This window comes from Anopheles coustani, chromosome 3 (genome assembly GCF_943734705.1).
Source record: "Anopheles coustani chromosome 3, idAnoCousDA_361_x.2, whole genome shotgun sequence".
In the NCBI taxonomy this organism is placed as follows: domain Eukaryota; kingdom Metazoa; phylum Arthropoda; class Insecta; order Diptera; family Culicidae; genus Anopheles; species Anopheles coustani.
Window position 1 is genome coordinate 28,209,469 of NC_071288.1, and position 20,765 is coordinate 28,230,233.

A 20,765-nucleotide genomic window follows, 5' to 3' on the forward strand; every position below is an offset into this window, starting at 1 on the left:
ATGAGTGCCATGAGTTTTTTGTCCGCTCGCAGCTCAAACATGGCAATTTGCCAAGAGGCGTACGGAAAATTAGCTCAGAGTATTTAAAATTGCTCACGCATCTGAAAACTGCCCTATGCTACGTGAAATTTCGTATTCATATCCAGCGCCTCGTCATGCACATGCTTGCTGACCGTGACACCGGGCCCCGAAGGAACGTGAGTTGACCTCCGGAGGGATCACATTTCTTCTCGAGAAGGAAGTGTGTTCACCAAACCACAATTCATGTCGAAAATTTATTGGAGTGTGTATGAGATAATGGAAGAAGAAATGAAGGAATAAACTCCATCACGATACGCTTCATTGCACAACGGTGAGCTCCGTGTACGACTCATTTCACAAAACCACTGAAATGCCATGTATGTTTGTGGTCACTCGAGCGAAGATCTTTCGTGTTTGTTCCCGTGGAGACAATCGATACATCGAAGGAGCAATTTAACAAATATGCAAATCACTTGCAATTCACAATCGTGGGATTTGTAATGAAAGCTACATGGTGTTTCTGGCTCTTCTCCTATCACTGCTCCATTGATTGGTTTCGGATAGGGTCTTGGGATGCGATGGAAAAGACAAAAGGTTGAAGGAGAATGTCGTATCGGAAGCTTCGGGGAGCATGAAGCAGGAAAATAGTTAATGGGAATGTCGTTCACATCACTGAGGGAGGGCTTTGTTGCTGCTCCAAGGCCGCTCCCAGATTGTCCCATTCTTGACGGACCGAAGGCACGAATTTGATGTTTTTGCCCTACCTTGCCATTCCCATAGACAGCACCAAGCAAAGCTCTTCGCGTGCATCAAAAAGGGAGTTCCGGCATGTTACAGTGAAGTTTGTGATATTGGTCGATACTTGTTCCGCGGGGAAAATAATCGAGTTACGTCGTGCAAACACACTCGGTGGATTGTTTATCCGTTGGAACATTTCACGTACAACACTGTACTAAAGAACGAGAGCCTCTGTCCAACGTCGACTTCTACCGGGAGGGTGCATCCAACTTACCGGAACATTTGAACTCCTGCTCGTGCAGGTCCGCCACGTTCTGGCCCTTGAGCTGGCTGGGCGAGTGGCACCGGGTGTACGGGGCCAGGCGGGATGCATTCTTCAGGTAGCGGGCCAGCCAGGAAAGATGACAATCGCACGCAAATGGGTTCTCCGAAAGGCGCAACGCTCGAAGGCGCGGCATTCCGGCGAACATGTCGCGCGGAAGCGTGGTAATGTTGTTGTTGTTCAGTGTCCTGCCGAAGGGGAAAAAGGGGAGGCGTCCATCGTGGTTGGACGGTGGAAAAAGTCAGGTGTGAGAGTTAATTTATTTCGTTGAAATTAAGTCCTGGTGGTCGCTGCCCGCACGTCGGAAACAATTTTCGTCGGACGGTGGACTTTTCCCGGTGGTACTTACAGAATTTCCAGCTCGGTCAGCCCTTTCACGGCACCTTCGTCCAGGCAGGTGATTTGATTGTTGTCCAGCTGTAGGCTGCGAAGGGCCGGTGCTCCTTTGAACGCACGCTTCGGTACGGCGGAGATGGCATTGTGTAAAAGGTCCCTGAAAAACGTCAAGACATCGTTGATCACATTTCGCTTGGTTTGCGGGTTGATCTAATACTGTTTTTCTAGTAAACATTTGATGACTATGCAATAGACATAAATTTCATTTCTCTAAGATTTTTCGGTCTGACCTCGCTTTTTTGGAAAGTTTGTGTTCAGCTCTCTTATGTTCTCTTTACATTTATTGTAAACTACTATCATCATGTTTATTCTGGAACCAAACAACGAAATTTTAATTTAATTCTCAAAAGTTTATAAAATAGTAAATTAAAATTAGAAACAAAATTCGTCAAGAGATAAAGTAGTCGATTAAACGGAGCAAAATATATTTAAAAATTAGTATACATGTACAAGAACTAACCAAACTTAATTAAAGAAAAACAACGAACAGGAGGCAGACAAATGATGACAATTAGTGAAACATTTGTTGCCATTAAGGAAGCATAAATCATACCAAACTTTTATGGTGATTCTTCTAACTCATTGGAAGTAGGAGTCATCAGAAAATATCTTAATCAAAAATGGATCAAAGGCAAAATAAAACACAATTACTAGAACGACAGAAAACGTGAGTGTGCATTGGGAGAAATCAACAAGGTTGTCGTGTCGTGAGGAAACTATTTGGAGTGTTGGGTACAATCTTGAAACGTGAACAATTTAACACATTTGAAATTTGGTATTGATTTTAGGAAATTGTTACCAAATCGTCTGAAAAAAAAAGATAATAATAATTAGAATGATGATGAAAACCATAATGCGATAAAGTATGTAGGAGTGAATAAACTTTAATCTTGGAATGATGCCGTCAAGGAAATTGTATTGTGACACTCGTGAAGCTGTGTTGTGTCTAAAGGCAGAGTGAATCGAAGTGGAAGTGAGGTTAGGCATATCGAAACTTAATTAAAAATGTGTCGCATTTCGTAACACGCCTTCTGTTGACTGTTCACAAAGTCGATAATGCTTGGTCCTGAGGGCTTTAGTCTTATGCTGACACAGCAACGATTTTTTCCACACCAGAATCGAAGGCAATGAGGATAGGAAAAGTACGGAGGAGGCAGAAACGTGGCTTCCTCCACCAAACCGAGGGCAAAGGAAGGCGTGATCAATTACGTCAAGTCGATCGCTTCGATGTAGGATAACGAGAGCCATCGGATAATTAACGGAAATCGATTTTCAATCTAGATGCAAGCCGCAGTCCTCCCAGGAAAATACGTTGATCGAATCAGGAGGGTTCGCAAGTGAGGGGAAATGACAGAAACTGGCCACCAGCGTCGCTTTGTAGGGGAGTTCTTAACGAACGGACCGGACGCAAGCTAACCTTCCTTTGGTGTTTTGTGTGAAGAGGGAAAAAATAGCGAAGAAAAACACAGCTTCCGTCGAAAGTGTCGTTAATCTTTTCATTCTACAAGTTTTTGTTGGTTCTGGTTATGTATTTTACGGCGTTTTTATGTCAAATCAAGTGGCACTCAACACGTGCCTCCAGTTAGTAATGATGAACATTTCACTATACAAGGTTACATCTAAAGGTAACACAGAATGTTGAAGACACCACTTTTGTTGAATTTGCTTGAAGGCCTGGTCAATGCAATTTCTCTTTCAACTTTTATTTTTACAAATAACAAATACCTAAAAAGCTAATTAAAAAAACTCACTCCAAAAGGTCCCAGTTGATGTAAAAATAATAAAAATAAGCTAAGGTTTGCTGTCAAAACAACTGAGCGAGGTGGATGAGAATCAACAACATAAATTTGCATACCGGAAAACCCGGAATATCTAAACCACCATAAAGCATCCAGATTGATTGCGACAGGGAGAGTCAGCATTGCGACAGGTGATTTGATGCCGCCTGTCAGTGAACACATGTCGTGGGACTTCTTTTTTCGGTTCCTTTTCAAAAAAAGATGTCAAAAAAAAGGTTGAAATGCGAATGTCACAAACGGTTATTTAAATTTTGGTTTTCTTTCGAACACGTCAGAAGCTACCCTAACGCACGTGTTGCATATACGAGTGGTATGATTTTGATGGTAATTTGCATTAGACGAGAGGAGTTCTTTTCTTGACGTTCCTTGTTTAGGTTTCCTAACAGTGGCGATCGAAAAGATAGACTCAGGATCGTGAGGAAATAATAAAAGACGGTATAAAATTTTATATTTGGCTTATGATTCAAAAACAAACAAACCAAAAGTAATATTTACTTGTGGCCGCACCTGTGATATCAGATCATGCAACCCATCTTTCTTGATGTTTTAGATAACGTTGTCCGTTAGCTGCCTGCAAGTAAAACAAGGCAAACATATTTTAATTTATGTTAAACTAGGCGAGCCTGCGGAAGGTTTGGGCTGTCGCATAACAGTGTCTCGGGGAATACATTAAATACTGATTAATTCACCGCACCTCAAAGACTTTTCCGACTGTGTGTTCCGCAAATTAAGAGATATCGATAAACGTTGAATGATAATCATGTGTCAAATATGAATACACATCCTCTCAATGTGTGAAATAAATAAGCGAGTCATTTAAATAGCTTTTGACCCTTACAATAACTGAGTTTTATGTCCCAAATTTTGCACTATTCAAATACATGAAAAATCAACCTCACGAATGCTCTAGTGAAACATAAAATCCGAAAAAACACTAACAAAACCATAGAAAAAACAGAAACGAGATTGCACTATGTAGCGAAAGTGATGGATAATAAAATTCACCACCAAAAATATATCGACCGGCTCAGAAGTACGACGAATGGTAGCCGTATCGTATTTGAATAACAAATTAATTGAAATTGGATCCACCGACAAACGGTCGATGGTTTCGATCATTTCGTGCGGTATCGATCGTCTGATTCGGGCGTGAGATACTCCCGGGGCCGGAAAAGGTTATCTGTTAAGTGACTGTTTCATTTTTGAAATATGCGGTTTTCGTTTCGCGTCAATGTGGTGTGAAATGGGTTATTCGTTTCTGGTGGTAGGAGAGGGTCGAGTTACTCCACAGATACGCATTTCCATTTTAACAGTTGATTATGGAGGCACCATGTGTTACCCCATGCTGTGCAGGTTGGTGATAAACTTTGATTAAAGCGCACAGGCCATCTAAAAACGTGCACCTTTTTGAAGTACCACGTTATCCAACAAAGGTGAGGTTTCGTAAATACTTAAAACTCTACCAAATCCAAGGGAACAGGATGCAGCGTAACAGCGTTCGACCAATGAAAAGAAGCGCGAGGAGCAGTGAGAAATATCTCATATTCCACTTATGCAAATTAATGACCCATTGGACACGATCCAACGCAGGTTTCGGGTGAGCTAAGAGAAAGTGGGACAATTGTTTTATAGAGAATTGGTAAGCATTTTGGCCCGTGTCCAACGTTTGTTGTCCATGCGGTCGCGATGAGGGATCGACCCTCTCCCGCTGGGAGGTGAACCAATAAAATACATCACCATCTACACGGCTCCACCATGAACTGACGTTGCCGGACCGCGCGATCGTCTGTTGAAATCGATGAAAGTTAGGAAATGATTGGGAATCGATTAAAATGATAAACAAATGGGAAGGATATGCTCCCCTCGTCGGGACCCCTTGAGCTGAGCCTGTTATCTGCTTAGGGGTTTAATCTTCCCCTCGGGGCTACGATTTGAATAATGTTATGGTTTAGGGCTCTGTAAGCAAGCGAGAGTGCGTACCCAGCGTTTGCATAAATCACTCGCAAAAGGCGACACGGGACCGAAAGGCGATTTTATGGTGACACTCAACAGCATCATCCAAACACGTTGCTCTCCGGGGCGGCCATTGATTGGCTGCATGTTTTGGATTGATTAGCACAAGTTGCTAATGATTTAAGCACCTGCGCGATCAACGCGGGGTTGCATATTTCAACACGGCATACCATTAAACCCAAATCTCTACCGGGGGGGAAGGATGTAAAACTAAGGTCGCTTTTGAATATTTAACTTTCTGGGGCGCAATTTGGTTCGCTTTAATAGCTCCCATTTCACCTCATCAACATTTCATTGCAGAACCCCTTAGTTGTGGCAGCCAAAAAAGAGGGGAAAATGAATCCCTCACTCGGTCAGACTGGTTTAACCGCATGGCCCAACTTCATTTCCGCCAACCGGAGGTCGCTGTTGATCACCAGCTCAAGTGGCGCCTGTTGCCATCGAAACGGCACCGGCCAGTTTGGAAAGTACTTCGCGTAACACTATTAAAAGCAAACCGCCGGAAACGGCGGAATGGAGTCTGAAGGTAAGTGAATTTTGTTGGAGGTTTTTCCTTGTACGCCTGCACAGTCTGACGATATTCCCGGCTGTGTAGTAATTAGTTTATAAGTGTCGTTACTCTGTTCACGCTTCGTACTTCGATCGGAATCTACGAAATGGCACTTTCGAAAGAGCACATCTCGCGTTGATAGTTCGTGCGAAATTATGAGGAAAGTGTTGGTGTTTCATTTAACTTCCTCATCATGCAACCGGAATGAGCAACCAACAAATGAGTATCTTCGGCAATCACTTTCCAACACTTTTTCATACAAATGTAAAAACTAGCATTTGTATGAAAAACTGTCTGAAACTAGAAACTTTGATACATAAAAGAAAGCAAGAAAATGTTACTTACCCTTTTTGCAGTTTTACCAGTCATTTAAAGTCCAACGCTTAAAAACAGTGCTCATGTTGTCTAGCAGATTACTGGAAAAGAAGAAAGAGCATAAGGAACAGAGATTAGCAGAGTAATACATAGAAATACTGATTGGAATGGAGTAAATTTGAATCTTCACTAAACAACTAACAATCGAAATTATTTCAATCAATTTTGATCCGGTAATTTGTCGAAATAAAACATGAGACATTTTCGATCTAAATTCAGAAAACAAGAGAAACGAACAAAATTATAAAACCCTGAAAACCTATGGAAAAGAATAGAAAAGATCATGAGCCCATCATATTTGAATCCTTCATGAAGAGGGCTGTCATACCGAAAATTGTAATACGGCACAAAAACGTGAACCATCTCGGAAACCTTCTAGCCTTAAACAATCAAAAGATAATCGTGTTAGTGGAAGTATGGTGAGCATTTTTTTAAATTAAAATGAAGATGAAGCACCAAGGGACAACCCACACAACACGAAGTCGTATTAAGTTGAATAAATTGAATCGCATATTAGTATATTTCGAATCGGAATCGCAGTATGCATAGACAATGTACGAGCAATGTATATTCTTTGTTGCATATGATGCCGATTAAGAATGTAATACGATTTTCTTTATGCATACGTATAGATTTACGAACAATGTACGGCTGATGTATATCGTAAATCGTATATGTTGCCGACTTAGAAAATATACGACTAAACGTATACATTTTGAACAATGTACGGTTAGCGCCTCCACTTTTGTACGTATAGGCATTATTTTAGCATCATTTACGATTCAATAATATTGCATAGAAGTACGATTATTTCAAGCTGACATTCGATTTACATGCATATGTGTTGTGTGGGAAGCATGTACCTGAGCACCAAGGGACAAGCATTTAAATATTTACATAGGTCTGACCGTTCCTTCTGAACTTGCCACATAAAAGCGTCAATCTTGCATCCTTCTGCAGTGTAAGTGCACGTTGCTGTCGCTGACAGACGGTGAAAAGCTGAGTGGATCGAACGAGTTTTGTCAGGTGAAGCCATTTACGATCACGCTTGATGGACGACAGAAACATTTCATGCCATCCGGCAGGATAAGTTGATTTTGTGGATGGCAAGTTTAACGTCGTTTCTAGCTGGTTGCCAATCTTGGCAGAGTCTGAACTTGAGGTCTGATGTGTGATTGTAAAGTAGCCAAAAGGCACTAAAGTGAATCGTGGGAAACAACATCGTCTATTATCGTCATCATGTCATGCATGTCGGTTGTAAAGGAAATTGTCAAACTTTCAAGAACAAATGTTGAATACTGCAAACTTGGTTTTGTCACACTTTAAGGTGTGTGAAAATATGTTAGTATGATAAAATCAAGAGAAGAAGTGCGATTACACATTAAAGCCGTATACAAAACCAAAAATGATACATTATCATCGACTCTAGGAAGATGAGGTTAAAGCACCGAGTTCGAATGCAATTAAAATTCCATGTCGTGATTTGTTCAGCGAGACCCTATTATGCACGAAAGGACTGACTATTCATACACACAAAGGGAAAAAGTCTAGCAAGTGTACTAAGTGAGAAATAAAAGAATCGATCAGAGAAGAACATTTTTCTTCTGATTAACATTCGAAACATATTAAAGTATATTTATGTAAGAAAGGTCTAAAAAATGAATTCGGCAACTCTTCTTCGCATTGTCATATACTACGTCTTCTGCCAGCTGTAAATATTCATGACACATTCTGCCAGAATTTACGCTCCATCCCATTCGTCACGTGTTAGAGCGAAGGACCGGAATCGGCATGTTTACACAACGGATTTACGAGTGTTTGCACATTTAAGAGATAGAGCGAACCAAACCGGCTGGAGGCAAGGTGATGTGCATTCTGGACAGACTGGCTGATGTATGGACCACGGTTGGATTCACCCGGGTTTGGATTGATGCGAAGGTGGGACGACGACGTTCGTCCCGTCGTGGTAAATCTTCCTTGTTGCCCGATATTTCAGCAGCTGCATTTTGTGGATACAATGGCACAGAAGCATCCTCCTGCCAAGTACGCCAACGCGTTGCTCTGAATAGGTGGCGAGGAAAATAAATAAAATGTTGCACCCGACCCTCGACATCAACGCATGGCCTAAAGTGCAACCTGCATCGGATGGAAATATTTGATAGAAAGGAAATAAAAATACGGATCTTTCAGTGAGGATGGATGGAGGATGTGAACGGTAGGGCGGAGAATTTGGATCTCTGCGATGCAGGAGAAATGAATACACTAAAATGCAAACGATTTCTGCAATCAACAGCAGTCTTCATCACTTCAAGCGGGTTCGTATTATGATAGTGGTGGGTTTTACTTTTATAAAATCTAGCACTAGCACCATATGAGCTAGAGTCGGTTGAGTATGTGACGCAGCGAGCAAAATAGAGCAGAAGACCCAAGGGCACCGAATCCCGAATTGGGTGAGAAAAATGGCACCATGCATCCCAAAAACCGGGTGATTGAATTCTCAAGTGCCCTCGACATGTGTGGAGGGGAAGGGTTTGAAATGCCAACCACTTCATGAGTGACCGAAAAACGGCCATGGCATGCCAACGCCACTCGGCTATAAAGGGGGCTGGGCATTGAAAGGATAATGCGAATGTCATGTATGGACGACGCACATTACCGGAGAGTAAGCAGATTTTCGTGTCAGATCGAAAATTATAAAACCCAATGAAGCACTAGCGAGGCAGTTCTCCACTGCCGACTCAGCAACATTTGCTGCCATTGATAATGATGGCATCATGAGCCATGAACAGCTGACGCACCTTTTTGCGTTCGAGTTTCACCGGTTTTTCTCCGGTACACTTCATGCCTCGGGTAATTGGTTGGGGTGAGCATGTGTGGCGCATTAAATTTTCTTGACTCCGTTTAAAAGCATTCGGAGGATTATACTACTTGAACGGCGAGTGATTGAAATGGTTAATTTTTAATTGCAAAGCTCACACAAAACCTTGACATGGTTTAAGGATTAACAGGACATTAAGCAGAACGAAGGGTTTGAAAACCATTGCCCAATCTTTACCGTTTTTTTTTCAACAGCTTCAGAGAGTGGTTTATATAGATATTATTGTCAAGTTTAGATATTATTTCACTACAGAGTGTATGTATACCATTGGTCTTTGTCTGATCACTTCTTTATTATATGAACAGATTTTTGTGTCAAATGACTTTACCTAACTGCCGTTTTTACCTGTATTCTCCTTATTTATACATAATCAAAAGTATTCTGATATTTTATTTAGACTATATTTTATACTAGCAATATTAATGCTACAAGAGAATTTATGATCCGAATTTTGATAACGAAAACGTGTGTTTTAGCATTGAAATGTGTCAAAGCTGTGATATGCAAATGATTACTAACATTTTTTTTTTCTTATTCATCGGCAAATTTCCGTCAATTCAGATCAACCAACGAAGCATGGATTCGACATCTTATTATAAACCTGTCAACATTGACGTGTGATGCTGCTAATACGTTCGGAGGGTTTCCACGCAGAACCAATTCCTGAAACAGTATTCACCTTATTTTTATATTCAATTTTAAGATTTCAAACCGACTCGAGGAGTGGCGCTCAGCATGACACACCGGTGTGGGGGCCATTGGCCACATGTTCATGTTCTACGAGGAAACCCTGCAGGGTAGAAATCGATGGCGTAAAATTTGCATATCCATCCCATGGTGTTTGCGTCCCGACTGTTGATGGAATGCAATTTTTCGCATCCGTGTGTCAAACACAACGAGGGCGACAAATCGATGGTGACATGTGAGCGCGTTTGCATGTTTGATGCATATTAGATTCACAGTCGAGACGATGATCATCTAATCTACTATCAAGCCCCTTCCCCCGGTCAGTTCCGTCCCGCAACGACAGCGACATCTAGCGATGAGGCAACAAAATAACAATGAAGTTGGGTTTGAATAGGTTCATAAATTAACTGAGAATGGAATTTGATGAGCTGATAACGCGGCTCCACCGACACGTCGCGGTTTCGGGCGTGTATTTGCATGCATTTATGTGTTCCTGTTGAGGCGGTGGTGGACACATGCAGTGCGCCATGACACGCAATGGGGCTTGGAACACCCGGAGATCCTGCCGAGCCCGTCCGATGTTCGATGCTAATGGCGGGTAATAAATGGGTCTCGACGAAATGAGGCCACCCGGTGTTACCGTTTTCGTGTCACCGCAAGTGCCGTCGAATTTAATCCATCACTCGGCTGATACTGCGACACACACGAGCACGCTGTCGACAATATAACCGTGTTATGTTCGTAAAGAGCATACATCCTGCTCCTTTCAGCGGTCATCCAGATTCTCTGCCTCATCCGACGCGCAATGATGCGGGAATGGCAGCTTTCCCGTGCTATCGAACTCATCAACACCGTGGCCATGCTAGCAACATCCTGATTAGAATTTATAATCATCACCTCTTTGCACACCAGGATGTTCTCCTATTCCCCTGAACACACTTCGGTTCGTTAGAGTGAGAAGATGCTCAAACAGGTTGATGTTAGGATTCGGCGAAGGACGCGGGATAAATTTAAACATTGTTTCTCTACCTTTCGCTGGGTTTGATGAGGGTTTATCAGGGACCAAAATAGTAGCTGAGTAAATTAGAAATATTTGTAACGTCTGTCAATCTAGACAGGTTGTATTTTAGATCCTTAGTTTCATCCAATTTCAAGAAATAAAAATACGGATTTGTGCATATCCCTGGTGTTGACATGTTTCCTCTAACTCATCACGCAAGATAAGCTTCCCGTGTGGGTGTTGTTTACTTAAGTGATAAAGAAACACCGATTCGTTTGTAATAACAGATTGGTTTACCAGCAATCCTTTCCAGCTCGGCTTCGCCTACCGCAGAAACCGGAGAGCCGGAAGATACTCCCTAGGATCTGAGCATCAGTATAACAAAAGTCGAGCAATTTATTGGCTGCGTTGGAGGACGGGCAAACATGGGTCTACCCACCACAACCCCCAGGTTTCATCTTGCTGGTACCAGTCCCCTTTGACGCTCTTCTAGTAAACGTTCTTCCGACGCCAAAGGGCGAGAGTTGCGCCATTCCTAGAGCACTTCTTGAGCGCTGGGACAGATTTGTCTTACAAATCTACGGAGAACCGGTTAGTACGGGCGGGGTTGCGGCTAGGATGCAAACGGGAAAATACATCCATTTCCAGGCTCTAGTGGTTGCGAGTGTAAGTGAAGGCTGAGCTAAGGAGGCGGTCTTCATCCGTTTCGAGGGGTATGCTTTCGGGGGATGTGGAAAGAAAGCGTGCATACAACCATTGGAAACGAAATATCCTTGCGGATTTGGTCTCGGTTCAGCCAGATATACTACGGATGCTGGTGTAGATGAGCATGTAATTATGTATGTTTACAGATATCATAAGGCATGTGCAAGTCAAAATGGTAGGTGTGTATGTCGCTAGGGAACTAGCAATTTGCGGAGCTGGCAATATTGTGCCGGCGCCGAAGTTGGTGGTAACCGGAGACGTTGGAATGGATACGTTGTTCTTGGTATAGCCGCACTACCGAACGGAATGTTCAAGAAAACACCGGTGACCAAAATTGGTAATTTAGCCGACGTTGAAGAATATTTCGAGCGTTTAATTAAACCGCAGTCGTGCGGTGGATTGATGATGTCCCGGAGATTGTTGGTACGTGATGATGAAGTTATGCCAACCCATCCCGGGTCAAGGGATATCCGACGACACTGATGTATCGAATAAGTTGTCCTAACGTGCAAGAATTCGCTTTTTGTTGATTTAATAGGACGTTGTTTGTGTTACGGTGTAATTTCCAACAAAATTCCTCAGTGAACAATGTACTTTGCTTTTATTTTCTACTTTAGTACATTATTCTAAAGCAAAACTTGTTGCTTGTATAACTTAAAAACTATACATATATGCTTTATATTTGAAAGTATCTTCAATGATCAGATTTCAATATAAAAAAACGAACTCGAGGTGATAATTACAAATTCAGTGCTTGTTTGCTCAATTAATTACGATAATTGATGACTCTCGTTAAGATGTTGACGTCTAGGCTGACAAAAGAAAGCAATGAAAAAGAGAAGCAGAACAAATATTCATGATGCACCCAGCCATTCATGTTCTACATCAATAAAGTGACAGGCAAACTGAGTCATCGGAAAGACACCTCTGTGCAGCATAATCCGCACTGGTATTTCCAAGCAAGAGAGATACGTGAATGCGTCTTTACAGAAATAGAATTCAAGTCTCGATAGAAAAAAATAAACAAATTAAAAGTCTGTACCCCATGACAGACGCAGATAATCATAAGCAGACAGTACCCATGTTTTCAACAGCGATTGGAGGAGCAGCTTCAGGCATGCATTTCCATTACTTCTTACGGCTTTGTGTATCCACACCGCTAACTAATGAAAGCATAAACCGGGTGAAACCGACCAACCTAACGAGGCGTTCCTAAACCATGCAACATGTTCGTCTCCCCGAACCGGTTCAGAAGGGGTTCTAGAGCGACTGTTAATTATTTCGTTCTACAACCTGCGCCTGTTGGCTTCAAAATTATGTCGACAGATGTGTTAAGCGGATCCGCGGCACCCCTTTTCGTGTGACATGAAAGGCCAGAAGCTGGAGTTTTGGTATTCAGTTGTCAAGGAGATGGGGCGGAAAAATGGTGAAAAAAACACAACCGCGTATCCAAGATTAGGTTGATGTCGTACAAACACCGTCCACCAAAGGAAAACTTGCCGCACAAGCTCGTCGCGCTTTGGTAAACACACGACGCCTTTCGGTGAGAATCAGTATAAATTCGAAAAACAGGACCAATGGATTTACGGAAGCTCAACCAGTGTGACAGATTTGACAAACAATGACATAGCGTTGCCCCGAATGCCGCGAGACACGATTAAGGTGAATGGTAGGGCCTCACAGTAATTCCCTAACGGCGTTGGGTCAAACAAAACCGAAAGCCATGTTCGTGGGTTGGCAATTACTTTCTTCCCAACGTCACAGTCAAGGTTTTAATCGGATCGTTTACGACACAAATGCATTTTCTGTGCATTGATTGACTGGAGACAGAGATTTATCTGCTGAGTGATCAAATCGTCTAGCCTCTAGCCCAACAAAATGGCGATGTCATCGGACTACAAAAGAAAACATTTCTTCACAGGGCCCAACCCATAATCGTAAACCGTTGGTTTTACTAAGTGGTTATTGTGACAGTTAAAACGTTGATGTTACGCCACTGAGTAATCGAAAAGTTAAATCGACAGTTTAAATCTTTTGAGAGAAGGCAAACCCACCTCAACACCGACGCAATCGTTTGCCGCCATAAGATTACCATAATCGATAAGAAACCCTATCGTAAAAAGCGTGGGGGAGTAGCGCATTTCCTTAAAAGGTGATAGCTTTTAGCTTGTTGCTAAACGGATGTTTATAAAATCAGAAACACCCTTAAACAAAAACACATCTATGAAGTAAAACATGATACACAAAATATATGATCCTTCACGCCTATAACACCCCATAAACATTATCTACTGTCCAAGATTCCAACTATCTGGACGCGGTTGAAAACAAAACAAAACTTGCGATAAGTAGTCACAAAAAAACGCAGTTTATGACTTCATCCCTTTTTCAGGCTCAACGCCTTTGAGAATTATAGGCTGTGGTGGGCTCAACCCGTTGGCCGAAGAGTCGCAAGTTCGATTTGAATACCGCATAAGACGTTTTCAACATCGACAGACCGAAGGCGGGAAGCGAAATACGATAAAATCGTTGGACGAGTAATTTTTAAGCCAAATTGATTTTCCACCTCAACCTTAGAGTTTAACTTCTTCATCTGATTTATGCTATCCGATCGAATAATCCTGTTTTCATTTCCGGCGAACATATGCAGGACACGTTTCATAGAGTGCCTCTACATTCTGCCCGGCTTACTTCACTTTCATTCATGGGTTTGAGATGCATTGTGATGGTTTCCGCGTTATCGTTCTACTTTTTCTTTTCTCACCGTTTACCACCACCGATAGTCGATGTTGATCATCCATTGTACCATCCTTTACGTCATCGTTAGTGGCAAGAAATTGCACTCTGGGGGTTTGCAGACGTGCCTACGGCGATTTTAAGGGGCTTTGGTCCATTTTTATAACAGGAGAGTGCAGAAGTGCCTACCTGCAAAAGTAGAAAAAAAGGAACAGTTAATTGACTGCTTAAATATTACCGGTCGGAAAGGAAACAAACGAAAGAATTGAAGGCACAAACACAGACTGGATTGCGCTACTCATATCGACAGAAAAGGTCGAGTTATATTGGAGAAGGTAGTACTCAAGAGTAATTGAAATGTTGTACGGTAGAACATAATTGATCCATTGTGGCCATCGTAAGTGAAACGAAAAAACGATCGAATAGTTCGTAAGGAAGGAAATTTTTTTCGATTTAAGGGAACAATACCAAAAGGAAATGAGCAGATAACATCGAAAAGCATCCGATCTTGTGTGCATGTGTTTTTCTCTGAAAAGACGTCACCATCCACTTTCGTTACAATCAACACATACAATACAATCGACGGGATGTTTTATTTGAGACACGTGCACATAATTTTGTTTTTGGTTGAAGGTGGATAATTCTTCCCAAAACACGATAAGAAAACACAATTGAACTAATTCAGGTTCAAATCGGAGCAACCAATATATCACTCCATTGCACTATGGAGCGAAAAGAGCAAATTGCCGGGATAAAATTCGGAATCACATGTTTTGCAATTTTTTCATTGTAATATCGTGTAATACTATTATATTACACGAAATTATGATGTTTCGGGACAATCCCGCCAGGTGGCGCTGCAAAAACCACATATTTTTGGAATTTTCTATGGGTGCATTATTTTTTCAATTTTTTTTTTATATTAACTTAAAGATTTTTTAAAGTTTGATATAAAACAACCAAATTTAACAACAAACTTTCATTCAAAATATTGTCATCTGGAATATAATTGATATTCAAAGCATCTAACGCGGACATAACGTCTCCTAACGAAGAGCTACTATCTGAATATTCTGAACTTGTACCATCATCTTCTTGGGTTTGAATTGGCAAGGGACTGTTACTATTTGAGGAGCTATAATCTACGAAGAATGTTTTTACTGCGTCTGGGTAAGGGATTTGTTTTTTATTTTTTAACGATTTAGCCAGAGATATTGTTGAAATGTATGGATCGGATGATTGTAATGCTCTCATAAAAATGTCTTTAATAATGAATTCTCGTGACATTTTACGGGCGTGTTCTCTTCTATCCCTTCTGTATATTTTATTTCTACCTTCTGCTGCTTCCTCTCCTAAGGATCCCAATGGAGCTGGGGCATTTACAATGATTTCACCTACATGCGCAAGAACTTTATGGACAGTGGAAGGCATTTTGTACCAATTGTAATGATGTATGTAAAACTTGTATGTATCTTTGCAATATAGACTAATAGTTTTTGGATTTAAAGGCTGTGAACAGTTGATGGCTATTAAAATATCGCTCAATTTTTCTATGTTTGAAAAAGCCCGACGACAAACATTTCCCGTCGTACTATTACCACCCATTTGCCTTGGTTCATCTACTTTAACACCAAATTCCTTGTACATCTTTTCCAATACAATATTTTTTCGATCATTGTACATGTTTTTATAATTTTTAGTAACCTTCCATTTTTTAAATTCAATTCTGTACGAAATGTGAAGCAAGCATTCGAAAAAACTCATCCAACAGTGCAGTGGAGATATTCCATAAGATAAATTCTCAGGATTTGGAATAAATCCATTTTCTAAGTGCTCTACACTGTTCATTTCTGTTTGATGCTTACTTTATTTTCAATGAACTGTATACAGCATACCCAATGTTTTCCTTGCAAGAAGCATTGTTTTTCAAAACGTTTATGATATCATTGATTATAAAGGAACCCATCGTGAAATTATTAAATCAATCTCAGATAGATTATTTACTTGAAAACTTAAAAAAACGTTGTTCGTTCTCCAAGGAGCTTTCTGACAATTGCTGTTTATGCTGTTCAAGGTAAAGCTTGAATGATGTTTTTATAAACGAATGATGGTTATATATGTATCTTTTCAAATGCATACCGCTATGGTATGCCGTTCGAAGGTCAAAATTTTAACATCTACCTTAGCTGTTACTGTATGGTTAGGGTATATTGTTTTCAAAAGCAAATATTATCAAATATTTGTGTTCACTTCTATAAGTTATCCACCCACAATCAGCGGCGTTTTACCATTAGGGTAGAAAAAGAGTGACAGGTATATCTACCCAAAATTCACGGCTTTTACAGGTAAGGGTACAAACAGAACAAAGTGTTAGTGTAGGGTACATTTATTATTATTTATTATTTTAGTGTAGGGTACATTATTCCGAGGAATTTCGGGTATAAAAAGATGGGTTTGTGAGATGTAGAACAAGTAAAAGCGACCTGATACATTCAAAGCAAACCAAACCAAATTTCATTCTTTGCCAGTGACTTGGCTTGTCTTTCCCCTTTTACATGATGTTCAATCACTACCCTGCTTCACATTTTTACGATACGATCATCGACGTATATTTCATTGAATGAGAATTTCATATATTTCTTACCACACATGATGCTGCATATGGCATGATGGAGACGCCTAGTAGCTGATAAACTATAAGCTTCACATGTAAAGTACAGAATAACGTAAAGATGCGCGCGTATGCGCAAAAAAAACTATCATTTATTGTTACAAAACATTCTAGACTATAAGTGGGTATACATCATATTACAATCTTTCGCAATCCTTAGCGATGGCGTAAGGTTAAAAACAGAAAATTGAAAAATTTTCCAGGAGTTTTGCGAAACAATGCTTAATATTTTTTGACATTCAATTTCAATTTACTCAAACTGTCAACAATTATAAAGCATGATAATATACCTTTCCAAAACTGTGCTTGAAATCCGATTCTGGCCATTATTATAGGAGTTACAGACCTTCAAAGTTGATGGATTTTTTTCAATTTTTCACGCAATATTTTCACAAATCTTCACTTTGACAGGCTGTTTCTCAGAACCTGGAAGAACAGAGGCTCTAGTTTTTGGGTCATTTCTTAGTTTCATCTTGTAGTTTAAGAAAACATGTTTCATTTTTCTGAAATCCAAAAATGAATTTTTGATTTTTATCCCGGCTTCGCTCCATCGTGCATTGGTTAAACGCGTTCCTAGAATCAGTGCGGCCTATCTCGGTTGTACCATAAATCTTTCACATTCCCAATTTCTACCCTATAATTGTGCTTCCACCCGTTGCTCGAGTTTGTTTTGTAAACCATATATCTTCTTTTTGATTTTGACATTTATTTTTCGAAGTCCTACCTTTCGGTTGAGAAAAAAGAAATACTCGTTCCACCTTTGACAATCGCATTGGTAAACCGATTAGGATGCCAACATTAGTAAAAAAACAGTCATTGAACCATACAAAATGGTTTGATGATTTTTGCCTACCAAACCCCAAACTAGTTAAATATGGGAAGGGATTTTTCCCTTTTTATCTAAACTGGATTGTTCACGGAGCTGTCAACAATTGAAATATTCACGTGAAGCGACCTAAGAAAGGTACTATCTTAACTTCAAGCGGAATCCAAGCTTAGGCTCCAACATCCAGTGAGGGGAGGATGTCTTCAACCATCGCTTCGACCTCAAAGAACCTCAACCACAACACGGACGAACGGCGGTCGTAAATTGTGGCTGGAGCGAATTTAATTTGACCGCTGCGTGCGATGTGTCGGCGGCTTTTCTCAATGGATGGTGGTGCGTGGTTTGAGCTGGCGAGATGTGGTTTTTCTTCCCCCCTTAATACCCACACGGTGATTAATGGGCCTTCCATTTTGGATGGGATCAGCCTTCTTACCGGCAGTGATGCATCGGAATCGATCTGGATCGTCGATATATTACCGCTTGAATGTGAAGTCTAGCCATCTGGACATAACATGACCTATACCTCCTTGGAGGGTGTGTTTTCTTGGGCAAGATCTCGCGAATGGATGCACGGAAAGAAACTGGAAAGCTTTCACCCTGGCTGTCCGCTAAACACAGGCAAAAATCATCATCCGACGTTAATTGTCCCGACGGTCATAAATTCGTCGGCATCCCGGACGCTGTCCCGGTCGGAGCGTGGATACGTGCGTGCGATCGCATTGCGTTGGTGTTTTGGGTGACGTTTCGTTTTTCTTTCCATTCATCCACCCTTCCCAAAGTCATCGGTACGTATAAGACTTAAAGAAAGAATTATGAATACTTTTGTTTATACAGCGAACCGTCTGGACCAGACAGCACCATATATATTTTATTGCCTTTAATTTACTCCGCATTTGTCCAGGCCACCTCCGCAATAACAAAAAATCTGCGTCTGGCGTTGTGGCAACGCATAAAGGCGGGCCGGGGCGGGTCGAAACAATATGTCAAATTAATGGCTCCTGACAAGATGATTTGATTATGTAAAATAGCAGCAACCGAGTGATGGACTGTACATTTTGCTCCGTTTTGTTTTAACTCGATGAGGGCCCGTTGGCACGCCTTGCCATAATTGGAATCATTCCTCACAATAAAATAATTAACTTGCAAGGCAACGGAGCAAACATTTGTTTTACGTAAGGTACAATGAACAATGATATATTCATGTTTGACCAAGTAATGAATAAATAATGTTATTACTTTGGAACACTGACTAGGCATTTAAATGTATTTCAACATTATTAGAAAACTAAATAATACCAAATATTACGTTTCCTAAATATCACATTCGAGATCCAATCTGTGATGTAGTGATTTGCGTGTTTAAAAATATTTTTTACATCAACGAACCTGATCCGACTACACCTACAGACCTGCCAACAAACGGGCGAAAGGATGGTCGTTCGCCTGAGCCACCAACCCTTTCCGTAAAAGCATCTTCGGTTCATCTTTCAGATCGCGTCTTGGCACGCTGGTACTATCAGCGATAAATCTTCAGTTTTTGTGCACCCTTCAGCTTTCATCACGTCATGTCTCAAATTGCATGTCTGCAGGGGATGGTCTTTTTTCGTTATTTAACATATCAAAAACGATCGGTAGCTTAACATGTGATGTAAAGAACGAACGAAAAACAAATAATACTTCGCATAAATTACTCATTAATTCGCCGGTCATATCAAAGATCTTGCAAAATCTGCAAAAAAAATTTTTTTTAACAGCGAACAAGTCCGTGATGTCCGCTCCGTCCTTGGATAAATGATCATGGGAGCGAAATGCATACATCATCACTGGCTTTGGCAGAACAACTTACCTCATTTTTCATAATTTGATATTTCAATAAGGCTACGCAAAGTAAACATCTGATCAGAGACAGACTATCTCGCTTTACAGAATGTTTCACTCATGAGACATGGCCACCATCAGCAGTATAGTATGGAGAAATAACTCGATGCATCTGCCATGTCCGATTTCTGATAAAGATGTTAAAAATTCTTCTGTTCACTGGCGTCACCGTATTTTTTGTTTTTTCAGGCTCGACATTTTATACAGATGAATGTAATACCCAGAAGCCTCAAAACAAGGAAGAAAATATCTTGCTCGTTAAAGAACACAGCAAAAGATCGCAGGAATGAAAAAAGGGACACATATTGAGAATCCGACTAAGCGAGCGAAAAGATGAAGGTTTAAATGAAACAAAAAAAAACACCTTCAACGATTCAGAAAAAGATCGTTGCTCATCCCTTCCGAAGTTGATGCATATTTAAAGACGGTGCTCAGATCCAGAACGTGGCCCGGACGTTCAGAAGGGATCGAAGGAAACACCTCTCAGTCCAACCCGGTTCTGCAAGGTTGAGGATGACTTGATAAAAATAAAAATATTTATAATTTATGTGCTCGAAATATTGAGTTGGATTGTAAAACTATCGCCTGGGAATCGCGTTGTGGTTGGGGTGATTTCAAGACCCTGCCTTCGGTCGAATTGCAGAGACATTCTGGGTATCGTGCTGTATTTTACCACGAAGAACGTAGCGGACTCTATGGACTTGGTGGGGCGCACTTTTCCAAGAAACATTAGTGGCAGACATTTTCCCCCTTGGGTGGTGGAGAGTTTATTGTATTTTATTGGTTTCGCTTCTTTTTCGAGGCCGACGTTGGGTTAAATTTTAAAGAAAACAATCCCTACGAAAGCTCGAGGGCTGTGCGCCGAATGGCCTTCGGTTGAGCAACTCCAGTGTGTGTGTGTGTGTGTGTGGTAGACTTTGCCAGTTTTCGGTCGTTATTTTGTCAATATTTTCTTCCCGCTTCCGGGTGGCCTAAGGCGGTACCGTTTCGGTTTCGTTTTCTCAAAGTAAAATACTTGTCTTCGTCGTTTTTGCCATCGGCGTAGCTGTGCATCATCTTCGGTCCTTTGGTATGGTGCATTTGAAGGATACTCTGCTCATTGCGTCCCATTGTGGTACTTTTATCCAGTTCATTTCCGATCGAAAATATATTTGTCAAAATAAAATAAAT

The 20,765-nt window shown here is 41.0% G+C and overlaps 1 protein-coding gene across 1 annotated transcript; it reads right to left on the minus strand.

The window, feature by feature from the left end:
* Positions 1-1,007: 1,007 nt before the first annotated feature.
* On the minus strand, positions 1,008-19,568 carry LOC131258911 (protein slit-like). The gene is made up of 3 exons (XM_058260310.1): positions 19,564-19,568; positions 1,431-1,574; positions 1,008-1,269 (listed from the first exon to the last, which is right to left on the minus strand). The coding sequence occupies exons 1-3, from the start codon at positions 19,566-19,568 to the stop codon at positions 1,008-1,010; spliced, it is 411 nt and encodes a 136-aa protein (XP_058116293.1).
* Between the last annotated feature and the right edge of the window lie 1,197 nt (positions 19,569-20,765).

Coding starts and splice junctions, on each gene's coding strand:
- LOC131258911 (XM_058260310.1), bottom strand. Junction 1,270..1,430: donor CTGACCGAGCTGGAAATTCT/GTAAGTACCACC, acceptor CCCCTTCGGCAG/GACACTGAACAACAACAACA.